A 13,528-nucleotide genomic window follows, 5' to 3' on the forward strand; every position below is an offset into this window, starting at 1 on the left:
TAACCACTAGATTTACAAGTACAATGCCGACATTCCTACCAGGGTTGGGCGTACGGCTAGCTACCATACTCTGCGAAAAACCCGCTAATTTCTGAAACGCAAACCGGCATCATTCCATCTGGATAACCACCGTCCCTTGCACGAAGAAAATCCAGAACGTCATCAACACCTGCCTCAGGAAGATCCTTCAGATTCTCTATTCAGACCAGATGACCATCGAAGATTGATGTGGATGATAAAAACAGCAGCTCCTTGAAGAAGACATCCTTGCGAGACGTTGGCGACGGATAGACTGCAACTTTTTTCAAGCCAGCATCTAATACGACATGGCATTTTCCAAGCTGGCAGTGCGGAGGGAAGATAAAGAGAGGGTGACTTAAAATAAATGGCGCCTATACCTCGATGCAGATGCCAATCAGATGGGCCTTCAAAAAGCTGGTGTGCGGCCGACGAGACAACATGCCAAGATGAGATCAGATACAATAATGTGTTCGTGTAAAAGAACGATATCTCAGTGTTTTCTATGTTGTTTTGTAATTTTCATATCGTTAATACAACGGAACCGATGGAACAATATACAACATCTTTTGAAATGAATCCCATTTAACATATAACGACTGAATAGACACAATATTCCGGAATGTACCTTAAACATGTAGTTAAACATCAGAATATCAGAATAAAAGCATAATACCGTCGATATTGTTAAAATATCACAGATATATGCAACTGGCGCAACAACCCTTAAGTTTGTTTTCCATTTAAAAGAACACTTGCATAATTCGTAAAATATTTTATCTATAAATCCATATTGACAATTAACATTCTTACAGTGTTTGAAAATACAATGACGCAATACTAAAGAACAATCTTAGTTGTGATAATAGCCAGAGTTATTCCTTTATAGCAAGATTAGAATTGTCGCGCTTTTTGGCCTGGGGCGTAGCCCTAAGGTCATAGTAATGATATCAATTTCTGAGCCTATCCGAATTGGCTGGCTGCCAAAAACCAAATTCCCAAAAGTCCGATTTACCACTTAATTCATACACAATAAAAAAAGTTCTTCGCAGATCTCAATAACCCGCCTTGTAAATACAGAACATCACTATATAACAATCTCGTAAAAAGTGTAACAAAATATCATTGAAGCAAAATAGCTAAGCATTTGCTACGACATAGTTTTTATTGTTTACATACAGTAGTCATGCGAGAATAAGTTCCTCGCTTGACGGTCTAGGCCGAAAAGAAGCGAGTGTTTATGGAGACAGTAAGAATAATTTTTGTCTGAGACATTTTTGAAGACATTATATTTGGTATTTATAAACATATTTTAAAATATTGTAATTTTATTTTGTGTTAACAAGACATTCCAGAAAAAGACAACAATATTCACGATCATTCTCGGAAATAGACGAAGTAACCGGATATGGTATTTCACTTCGCTGATCGAGCGCGCAAATCGAGCGCGAAACGTTCTACGTGAGACAAAGTACACAATCTGTACACCGTTCTGTATCAGGGTATGTGGATTTTCTTGTGTATACACATAAAAAATGAAGTGTGAGTGATTTTCTGATCTGTTATTTATAGCCCAAGTCTCACGATTGCCGGTAGAGCACCGGTCCATCCCGGTTTGCTAACGCTGGTCGACCGGCGAGAACCGGGATGATTCGTAGAAATGTTTTAACGCGGTCACACTTTTTTTCCGGTGCCGCCCAGTTAAAGCCGGTCAAGATCCCGGCAGAGTCCGGTCAACACTGGAATAGCTACGGTTTATCGCGGTGAAGCCCCGGCAGAGCTTCTGTTGTCGCCGGTAATGCCGAGGTGGAGTCCCGGTGAAAGCCGGCAGCTTCCCGACCGAGCCCCGGTTTACCGTAACACCACCGGCATTCACCGGGGCCATACCGGCATCAGACTCCGACAGAGCTACGGCAACGCCACGGTTAACCCCGGTCGTCGCCGGTAGTACCCTGGCGGAGCCTCGCTGAAGGCCGGTGGCGTCCCGGCAGAGCGCCGGTTTACCGATGTACTGTAGCTATACCGGGACTCTGTCGGCATTCTATGGGGCTCCACCGGGGCAACACCGGCGACAACCGGGACATTGCCGTAGCTCTTCCGGGGTCTGTATGAGCCCCGGCCGATCTACGGTGTCGTCCGGGTTGTTCCCGGTGCCGTCTCAGTAGATGCCGGTGCCGCACCGGTCGTTGCCGGTCCTTCCCGGTGACTCCCGTTTCATCCCGGAGGTATTAAACATTTTGATACTTTCCCGGTAGAGCCCCGGTTGTTCTCGGTCGTCCCCTGTTCATCCCGGTAGAGCCCCTGCATCATAGTGAGACTTGACCTTATGTAAAAGAAAGCTATTTTAGGCTATTGAACGTGATTTATTTGACGCCAACAATAACAGTTTTTTGCGGCCATGTTGTTGTTGTTGTTGTATATCTTCACCGCCTATGTAGACGAACCACTTCCAGTTCTGTAGAGTTAAACAAAAGGTTATCATTTCCGCCACCAGTATCGTGTCGTCCTCCATCGTCTATGTACACTGTAGTATAAACACAAATATTGTATTTTCTTACAGTCTCTGGACTTCTTCACTCAACCGCTAGGGTCAAACCGTATTAATTCGGACCAAGAGAATATTCGGACAATACATCCTAAATGCATTTTACGTCACACTAAATCTAGCCCCAGGCCTTCAGCGCCTACAGCGCTTTGATTATTAATTGGTACGCTCACACTTTGTCTGCAACATGGGATAAATGTCGTTGTTACAATACTTAGAACGGGTTTAGGACTTTTAAGTTAAACATATTTCATGCAAAATGTAAGCTGATAAATATCAAAGACCTAGTTTATTCTAGGCCTTTGTAAATATTAACGATATTATTCTATTCGTATCAAAATCAGTCGTTTTGAAAAAAAAATTATGTGTATTTTACATGTTAACAAAATGCTGTTTTTTTTCATTTTCTTCAAATTGTTCGAGGATGATAAAGACTTTTTAACTTTGCAAAATATTCCAAAATGTGCGAGGCTCACAACTGCAGTTGTTTATTAGAAAACATTTGACTTTGGCAATCCTTGTGTGTTGTACATAAATGTGTGATTCCATTTGATGAGATTTAGGTTAATGGTGTAATGTTGTTATCCTGTGAAAATGCAATGGAATGATATTTTTGAAAATAAGTTAGAGTTTGCTATTATTGATATGTCTGAATAAAAAAGGTCATACACTATTATACGGTTTATTTATTGACATAAACCAACGCACACTATAGGTGACGAACTTTTAATCCTTTTGTTAAGTATAACAATGTGTGATTGACTACTTTTGAAGAGATTAAGGTTGATGTTGTACATGGAAATGGAGGTATATAGTGTTTAAACGAGGTATAAATTTTGCTGTTATTGATATATACGACTGAAAAAGTTACATACTTTAAAATTGTTAAATGACTTTTTCCAACACACACTGCAGCTGACGAAATTTTAAGAAACCTGTTTGTTTTGGCTCTGTAGATTATACTCAAACTGTTGTGGGTGTTTGTGGGTGCAAATGGACGTGTTTATACTCAATATTAAACCTTCTGAAGTAGATTGTTTAATAATATGCTAAGGTTTAAAAAACTGAATTTACACGGTTATTAAGTAAAATATGAATAGACGGTTCTATCACAAGAAATAATAGCTAGCAAAGCGACCAAAAGCGTATTAATAATTTCCTAAATTCAAGTATTATATGTTTAATAATTTTCAATGAAGCGTTTGATCGCTTTGCTAGCTATTATTTCTTGTGTGAGTACGATGGTTACAATAATATCTTATTAAGAAATATTATTATTTTATGTTTATGTGTAATTCGATATAAAACGAGATGTTTTGTGTAGAACTAACACTCTTCGCTTAAATTTTGAGGTGAACAGATCGAGAAAGATCCAATCATGTACTTGTCAGACTGTATTTATATATTTGAAAATATGAATTTATTAGATATTTTGTTGGACTGGAATTCACATATAACGTTGTTGTTGAGTATTTCATTCCACGTTGTTATACGGATAAATTGACATTAAAGGAAAGAGACGGACATGCCCTTTTCGCAATCTAAAAAATGCAGTTAATGCGAGTCACGTTATTATGGCAATATGCGCATGACGTGAAATTGAACGATTAGTTACACACTATTAAATGAGGGGAAATGAACTTTTTTGTTACTGTATGTTCTCCACGAACAATATATGATTACGTGACATACATTTATTAGTTTTCTTTTTGTTATTTTTTAGCATCAATCTGGTGTGTTCAAAGAAAAAAATCAATATTTATTTACAAACAACACTTATTGTCATTCATACATGGTCGGAAAAGAGAATTCGTGGAAGTATATTTCATATTTTTATGTTTAATATTGTTTCAGCGGGTTGCCAGATTCTTCCGCAAGCTTCGTGCTTTGTGACGAAATATGAAGATTTGGAAGCGCTACGCTTTAAAGGGATCTTTTCACGCTTTGGTAAATTGACAAAATTGAAAAAAGTTGTTTCAGATTCGCAAATTTTCGTTTTAGTTATGATATTTGTGAGGAAACAGTAATACAGAACATTTACCATGGTCTAATAGAGCCATTATATGCATCTTTTGACGATTTTAAAACCTAAAAATTATAAAGCGTTGCAACGCGAAACGATTGAATAATTTGGAGAGTTCTGTTTTTGTCGTTAAATTTTGTGAAACTACGAAGATTGCTTATATAAGGTATAAAATACGTTCAGCATGTGTACTCGGTGGAATAGCTCAGTAGGCTAAAGCGTTTTTACTTCAGGACTCTGGCAGGACTCCAGGGGTCACTGGTTCGAAACCTGGTCCGGGCAATGTTCTTTTCCTTTTTTTAATTTTATTCTTGATTTTTTACTGGAGCTTTTACGATCCAATGTTTAAATTTATCGATATAAAGCATTTAATGAATAAGTTAAAAAATGCCAAAATCTGTGAAAAGGCCCCTTTAAGCATTACGCTAGTAGCGTGCGTCACGTTATACGTCACGTACATAGCCCTCAAACACGTAAAATTAAAATACCGGAGTCGGAAAAACAGTGGAAGCGGCCGTGTGTTTTCAAACTCATCAACGTTCAAGAGAAATACAAAATCTATATTTTATGATCTTAACACACATTCGCCATTTTATGAGATTTTAAAAGACACAGTTTTATCCAATTTGACGGATTCTCGAATCCAGGAGATTCTAAAAAACCCTGCCTATCCGCAGATCGACGAACTGTACACTCAAAGCGGGATCAATGTTCTTCTTAGCGATCTCCTTCCGGTTAACAGGCCGGTTCCCGACTCGCGACCTTTAGGGTAAGTGTTCGGCCTTCAGGGTAATACAATTTATAATACATATATTAAACGTTATATTTAAATCAAAGCACTTCATAAAAAAATCTTAAACGATAACAACATCCATCCCAAATGCAACCTATAAATAGTTAAGTAACATAGTTACATGATGATTTTTTTAAATTATGGCTATTTTAATCTACATGGATCTTAACCATAAACCCAAACAAATACACAACAACAACAACAACAAAACACAAACACACCAAACAAACACAAAAAATACATAAATAAAATAAACAAATACATACTGCACGTCTCTATGCCACCACATTGAATTATGGTGAGACATAATATTTAGTAAGACGCATACAATTTTCCACAATTGAACGTATTTAAATAGTTAAAACTCACTTTGCAGTTTATGTATGAAGGATGGAATCAATGTCTAAGTCACTGTTACGTTATAAGAGAATAATGGTTTCCACTCAATAAAGTGAGAACGAGATAATTTATAAAGAACTTAATCAAGCGATATCGAGAGACCGCTTTGATATACATGTACTTTTTTAATTTGCATATCCTGATTACCCGGTAGAAAACGAGAACGCCTGCCAACCTTGGTCATTTATTATAATAATAGGTCATTATCTGTATCCTCAACATAGTAAAATGAATACATGTGTATGTCAGTTGCTCGAGTCTCTCCTACCCGACAGATCTGCCGACGATAAGCGTGGTGATACCGTTTCACAACGAGTGGCCGTCGGTGATCTTACGTACAGTATACAGCCTGGTGAACCGGTCACCTCCGCATCTGCTCAAGCAAATAATACTCATCGATGACAACAGCAATCTACGTGAGTTTTTCCCAGTTATTTGTTTATAAATGCAACTAAATGATATCGATGGTATGGTATGGTATCGATAATACATTGTATTTCTATATAGAGTTCGTTTTGTTGGGCGTGAATTAATGACTCCTAGTAATGCCGTTGCGAATGATTAACTTGAAAATAAGTACAACGCTAACTTTACATAATATGGAAATTGCGTCATAAGATAACAATATATAGTTATTAATTGCCGATTTTATTGATTTCGAATGCACCGTTTATATTCGCGTTTTTTTACGTGTTATGAATAAAAGTAAATACGTAATTGCATTTTAACGGACGATCCTGTACTAAATATCTGTGCGATATCCAGCTAGCCTACAAGCTCATTTTCAAGAGGATCTTGAGAAGCATTTCCCGGGAAATCTCGTCACGCTTCGGCGACTGCACGTGAGGTCTGGTCTCGTGCGCGCGCGACTCGTGGGATTCAAACTGGTAACGTCAGATACGGTGACGTTCTTTGATAGCCACATGGAGGTCAACGAGGGATGGTATGTTGTTGGATGCAAGTGCAGTTAAGTGTTTTACAAAAAAAAAACTAGAATTGCTACGATCACGGAGCAAACGCATTTAGAACTAATATTTTACTAAACAAACTACTGTTTCAATATGACTATACCATACACATTATGTTTGTATGATCCCGAAGTCACTATGTCCCTTCTGTCCGTTCTTTTCTCGTCCATGCGTCAAACGCCACGTCTTGTTTACGGGATTCCGATGATGCCTTATTTTATAATTATGGAAGTAGGCTTTGAGACGAAGTGCAAAGTTAATTTTTATGTATGTATATTTTCTGAGTTATTGCCCTTTGTTTGTCGTTTTGTACTTTGCCTAGCTCCATATGGCAGTAAGGATAGAGCTTTAACTTAAAACAACAAGTGTTGATAGTGGGTTGTAAGAGGACGTTAAGAGTAAAAAACGTAACTCTCTCCACAATATTTTGGTGTTATTTGACATGGCTGTTTTTTTTCTTATGCAGACTTTAACTATAAATAAATAGTGCGCTTTCTCCCATATAAAAAATCATACCATTACAGATGTTTTCCGATATTTTTAGTAAAGAAGTTTAAGAAACTTTTTCGAACTTCTTTATCGTTTGAAAACTATATAAATTATACCATTCTAAAGAGGAAAAAACGAGAACTTTACATTTTACAGTATAAATTTGTCAACAAATTAATTCATCAGTAATGAGTTCGTCAGGTACCTGCAGATGACAATAGCGGTGGACCTATTTGCAAATATTTCCTGCATATTGATCTCGTCTGAGATTCGATGCAAAAGTCTGTATGCTAGTGTGTTAGATAAATGGCTATAACCTCGTTGCGGTTTTCTTAAGCAATATAAAAAATAAACAACTAGGAGTGATCTTTAAAAATATTTAAAATCGTAATATAGCTGCGCTGATTATTAAAACAATCGTTCACTTAGTGATGCAAGCATGAAACTTGGCATACATTACCTTTAGGTACCCCTTTCTTCAAAAAGCATGTTAGCCACTTGAAAAATCCAAATGGCGTCATTTGTTCAAGATGGCCGCCAATACTCTGTTTTTAGCAAGAAGAACTAGTACGGTCAATATATAAAATAATACCTGCATCCACCAAAAAATTGCTACAAAAGGTATTTTAACTAATCCAGATAGGGTAGAAGGTCTTTTAACACATATCAAAAGTTTACCACAATCGTACCTCCGGAAAGTTATTTTTTTCAAGATGGCCGCCAAGATGGCCGCCAAGATGGCCGCCAATTACCTATTAATGATCATAACTATGTAACTATACAATCCAATTTGATGACAGACAGACAGACAGACTTTTTTATTCAAGACTTGCACATAGAACATCGTCTAAACACATATATTTACAACTAATATGTCAACATGATAAGACATCCATATTTCCGTATTTTGTGAAGAAAAAACCAAAAAAAAAAACAAAAAAAAAAAACATAACAACAAAATCAACCGTTGTGAAAAAGGTGTTAAGTTAACATAAATGGTCATACCATTTCTATAGTGGAGATGAGCAAATATCGAATATGTTTTTGAATTTTCAAAACATATGTATGCATACGAGATTAACAATTTTTTTAATCAATACAATAAATACAATTATTTGCTCTAAGTTTATTTTAACACAGCTAACAATTTTGAAATAAATGCCAATAACATTTGCTGCAATTAATAAATTCCAATAATTGTTCCATTGTATCCTTACATAAATAAATAAGCAAACATTAATTTGTATTCGATACATCGATTTGATGAATGTGTTGTCTATACCTTGGTTTCAAGGGGCAAAGAACACATAAAGATCATCAGACATTGTTTAAGTTTACAATAGTACACACAAATCCAAAATGGCGTCTAAAATGGCCGCCAAGATGGCCGCCAAACAGTATTAATGATCATAACTATGTAAATATCCACTCAAATTTGATTATTTTGGTGGCTATACGATTTCTTGATATAAAGACTTAATCTGCTGAGCTAATATTTGAAAGAATATCTAGCAAAATCGTTAGAATGCAGTAGTTATTTATTGATTTTTAGTATTTATTAGCAAAAGAGCCATCTTATGAAGATCAAATCCTATCCTTGTTTGCTTTCGTGTCGGACAGTGACAACGCCTGTTTTTGTTGTTAAACTAAATATACGCGGAAATTAAATAATTTGAGATAGAAAGGTAATGGCAGTGATGGGAATCGATCCATAAACCAACGTTTTTTTTATCACAAAGAAAACAAAAACACAACTGGGATACGTAGGCATGGTACCCACTAGAGCTGTAGCGCAAAAAAGTAAAATTATATGTATAAAAATAAAAATAATACAATTGAAACAGTAGGATACACTTAAAACAGATATACTTAAAACCTAATAATATCACGATTCCCGCATGTTTTCATTTTATTGTTCAACTTCTGCGTATATAGCAACTACATTTTGTATTTGTTCATTTCAAGGTTGCCCCCCCTACTGGCGGAAATCCGTAAGGACCGGAAAACTGTTGCAATGACGCAGTTGGACTATATTAAAAGGGATTCGCTGGCGTATGAATATACCAACGGCTACAAGACCCGCTATGGCTTCGACTGGACGATGACATTCTTCGAGACCTACTTTCGAGCTGATCATCTGCGAGGCAAGACCGAGGCCGACACACTTCCGTGAGTTTTTAGATGTATAATAATTATAATAGTAAGGATTTCTTTTATAAATGATAAAGGCAATGAATGCGATGGAGATTGATAATGGTGGTCGTTGTGGTAATGGTGGTTATGGCGCATCTGTCACTGATGGTGTCTGATATGTCCAAATGGTTTAGTAATTGTGGTTTCTGTGGCGGTGGGGAGATGCTATCTACCTTAATTAACTGGTGTAATACATGTATATTGATGCATTGATGAAGATGATTGTTAGGGCAACGGAAGCGGATATGATGATGACAATGAAGTCTAAACCTTGCTAGTTTTTACAGGGAGTTTTTACTTTTGGTCCGATGGCGGTTCTCCATACCTCAAGAGGCTAAGTGGTTTAGGACGTATGCATGGTGATGGAAATTGTGGTTGTGGTGATGATGGTGATGAAGTAGATAACTAACGCGTGTTTTCCAGGGGCGTGGTGATGGTAGGCCCAGGGGCGGTGATAGATGTCCAGTACTTCAAGGAGATCGGGGCCTATGACCCGGACATGATGATCTGGGGAGGAGAGAACCTCGAGTTGCCATGGAGGGTACGGCATGTATTGGCTTCAATAGGATAATATGTGATATCGGAAATTAAGTCAATTCGGTCATCATGGATATAACTGATGTATTGTCGAAGGGTTAGGTCGACATTGCTTCTTATAATGAGTGTGATGATAATTATGATGACCATTATGATTAATATGATATGGATGATGATGGTGATGATGATAACGATGGTTATGATGACGGTGATGATGTTGATCAGAATGTTGATGAAACTTAAGATAGGCGAGATGATGTTATCTTTGACTTTGACGATAACGAAGAGGATGAGGCTAATCCAACATTGGCAAAGACTTTTAAAAGATAAAGAAAAAAGTGTACGACTCTTTTGTTTACTGCGAAATGAATTGTTTGAAGACTATGGCATTGGTAGTGATAGCCATTTGCAATATAAAAGTTTTTTTCCATCGTCAAATGAAGTAAAAAAAAACGTTTACAATACAATATGCCAGGTGTGGTTATGCGGCGGTCGCATGCTGCACGTGCCATGCTCCCGAGTGGGCCACATCGCACGCACCCAGCCGTACCATTTCCCACAAGGGAGGCAGGCGACGGAGAACAAAAACTACAAGCGTGCAGTCGAAGTCTGGATGGACGGGTACAAGGAGTACGTGTATGAGGCTAACCCGGAGATCAAGGTGCGTGTCTGATTAAAACAATTTTATTTACCCCAATCAAATACAAAATATATTGAACATATTCTACATGAGTTGTGTCATGCAAAGTGGGTCCAATGCCATATTTGAAAAACGTAACTGCATTCGCGAAGTCTGGTCAGGAGCTACCTTGTCCGCTAATGAGACCACGGAACGGTGTGTGACTTTAGAGCTGTTATTGTTGATCGTGACCAGACTACGCGACTGTGGCATAGATTCCAAGTCCAACTTTCGTACAACACGGCTAATATTATCTAAAAACCGTTTTTAGTGAACAATATTATATTTCCTTCGTGTTGATAATGTTAATGCTAAAATCGCGCATAAAATCCCTTTCACGTAATCCATCACATCCCGACACCACGTGGTTCATAGATCGCGGACGCCGGCGACCTGACTGAGCGGCTGGCGCTGAAGGCGAGGCTGCAGTGCCGTCCCTTTCGGTGGTTCCTGGACAACGTGTGGCCGGAACTGCTTGTCTACAAGGAGTATACCACTGCATGGGGATACGTATGTACATCGGAGTGAATGGGAAAACACTTCTACTTTATCATGTGTTAAATACACTTTGAGTACCAAGTATTTCTATGTGTCTGAGTTCTCTTAAAAAGTCATTTATACGAATATAATTCACAACTGTATACACATAAAATGAAGCCATATTCTAGTTTGAAACGAAAATGTAAAAAACCACAACACAACATCTAAAAACAAGTAGGACTACACACATTCATGACACAAACTATAAAAACAAAATCGTAAGAAGGGTTGAACCCGACTTCATTCCTTTCTCCCCTTTTTGATTTACAATGTAGTTAGATAACCGTCATATTTAACGTTTATATGTATCAGATAGTTGCTTAAATTCTCTTCCGTCACAGACTATTATCGAAACAAATTGTTTGCGTGTTTGACGACAAACATATACGTTGCTCCGCCTTTGTATCTTTGTCTGTAAACTGTTTTGTCCTGTTAAATCATTAATTTAGTATATCGTGACGTATCGGGTTATTATTTTATTAATCAATTATACATGTGTATTCTTTCTTAATCCTTAATTATCAAGAAGGTTTTGGTGAACTCCAGGTAGAGAACGTGGCAGACGACCAGCATCGTTGTCTTGACAACAACGGGTACCTGTTTTCCGTTGCCGAATCCGTGGTGGCCAAACCATGTGTACACAAACTACCATCACCAGATGAGGCAACGCGTGAAACCGCCACGAAACAGGTGCGAATATGGCGAAATACTCTGTATGGCTGTGTCACATATATTCCAACAGTAACTTCCCTTGTACTAAATATCACCTATTTCTGCTCCATATCATTGCAACTGACTTCGTCCGTATTAGGATTGCAAAGGCTTCCGCAAGTGGTGATGTGTCGATGTGGAAAAAATGTGGCGTAAAGGGCACAGTATTTGTCAAACATAAGATATAGAAAGTGTTCCACAATACATACCGGTAAATAATCAATATCCATTACACTTGCATATAACTTTTATTTGCAGACGTTCGCGCTTACACGTGACAGGCGATTCCGGTCGCTGCTGCAGTGTATTGTGGTCAAGGGTTCGGTCTCCGTTGACAATATGGCCACCATGGTCGGTTGCTATGAAGGCGACAAGGAAACCTGGACACACGACGGGGTAATATGACCCGCTTGTCATATTGTTATGTCGTTCATTGCTGTTTAACTTTTAATGTATCCAATCCACTTTTTATGACCTTTATACTTGTAAAAAGTATAAAATATGTAAAGTTTTACTCTCTTATGAATTATACGCCATTTTCAAGCAGTAATTATATTTAAAAACTTATTTTTATCCAGCCCGGACTGTTAAAACACGATTTAACGGGTCTTTGCTTAGAGACAATTCAAGAAGGTGGTCTGCGCATGTCCAAATGTGACGTCACAAGCCATCGACAACACTGGACGTTCCACGTGTATAATTCAGCTGGAAACCAAAAGGCTGTCCCAGGCAGCAAACACACACTTTGATAACCACGGAAGTTGTTTGATTCTTCCAAACAGCAAACATCCTCAAAAGCAGTGGGTTATTGTTTAATACATAATGGTACACGTAAGGCGGAACTATCCCATATCAGTAATCCATTCAGGGACAATCGAAGAAAAAACTTCAATATTTAGTGCCCAATTATATAAAGCATTTGATTTTACCTGTTCACATAGATGTTTGTATATGTTTGTGTAATATCAAAACTAAAACGGTTAAGTTCGGTTTGTTTAGTGTTTAACTAATAATAACATGAACTGGTTCGTTTGTTTGGCTACACAAGTAAGATATCATTTTGTAAAAATGTTTTGATGCATTTATTTCTTATGAAACAGAGGTAAAAATAATGATATCATGATACGCTTTTATCGCCTACAATGTTTAGTGACCTGTGATTCAATTCCTGTAACGGGTTGCATTTTACCCATGTAAAATCACTCCGATTTGTAAATAAACAACCAAGAGCTTTAAAGGGATCTTTTCACGGTTTGGTAAATTGACAAAATTGAAAAAAGTTGTTTCAGATTCGCAAATTTTCGGTTTATTTATGATATATGTGAGGAAAAAGTATTACTGAACATTTGCCATGGTCTAATATAGCCATTATATGCATCTTTTGACGATTTATAAACCTAAAAATATAAAGCGTTGCAACGCGAAACGATTGAATAATTTGGAGAGTTCTGTTGTTTTCGTTTAAATGTGTGAAACTACGAAGATTGCTTATATAAGTATAAAATACGCATCTTATGTATGCTTGGCAGGATAGCTCAGTTGGCGTATGCGTTTTTACTTCAGGATTCCGGGGGTCACTGGTTCGAGCCCTGCTGCGGGCTACTTTTTTTCCTTTTTTAAATTTTATTTTTGA

General features: G+C 37.5%; 1 protein-coding gene across 1 annotated transcript; it reads left to right on the top strand.

Moving 5' to 3' along the window:
- Positions 1-326: 326 nt before the first annotated feature.
- LOC127835983 (polypeptide N-acetylgalactosaminyltransferase 10-like) lies at positions 327-12,644 on the top strand. The gene is made up of 11 exons (XM_052362401.1): positions 327-371; positions 5,264-5,355; positions 6,028-6,198; positions 6,548-6,721; positions 9,201-9,404; positions 9,852-9,969; positions 10,441-10,626; positions 11,020-11,154; positions 11,731-11,874; positions 12,154-12,291; positions 12,474-12,644. Exons 1-11 carry the CDS (start codon positions 327-329, stop codon positions 12,642-12,644), a joined length of 1,578 nt encoding a protein of 525 aa, XP_052218361.1.
- Positions 12,645-13,528: the final 884 nt, after the last annotated feature.

Source organism: Dreissena polymorpha, chromosome 6, assembly GCF_020536995.1.
Source record: "Dreissena polymorpha isolate Duluth1 chromosome 6, UMN_Dpol_1.0, whole genome shotgun sequence".
NCBI lineage: Eukaryota > Metazoa > Mollusca > Bivalvia > Myida > Dreissenidae > Dreissena > Dreissena polymorpha.

Bases quoted from the DNA above. Each gene is read 5' to 3' on its own strand.
- LOC127835983 (XM_052362401.1), top strand. From the start codon at position 327: ATGGCATTTTCCAAGCTGGCAGTGCGGAGGGAAGATAAAGAGAGG. The intron at 10,627-11,019 runs GTGCGTGTCTGA...CGTGGTTCATAG, and splicing joins AGGCTAACCCGGAGATCAAG to ATCGCGGACGCCGGCGACCT. The intron at 11,155-11,730 runs GTATGTACATCG...GGTGAACTCCAG, and splicing joins ATACCACTGCATGGGGATAC to GTAGAGAACGTGGCAGACGA.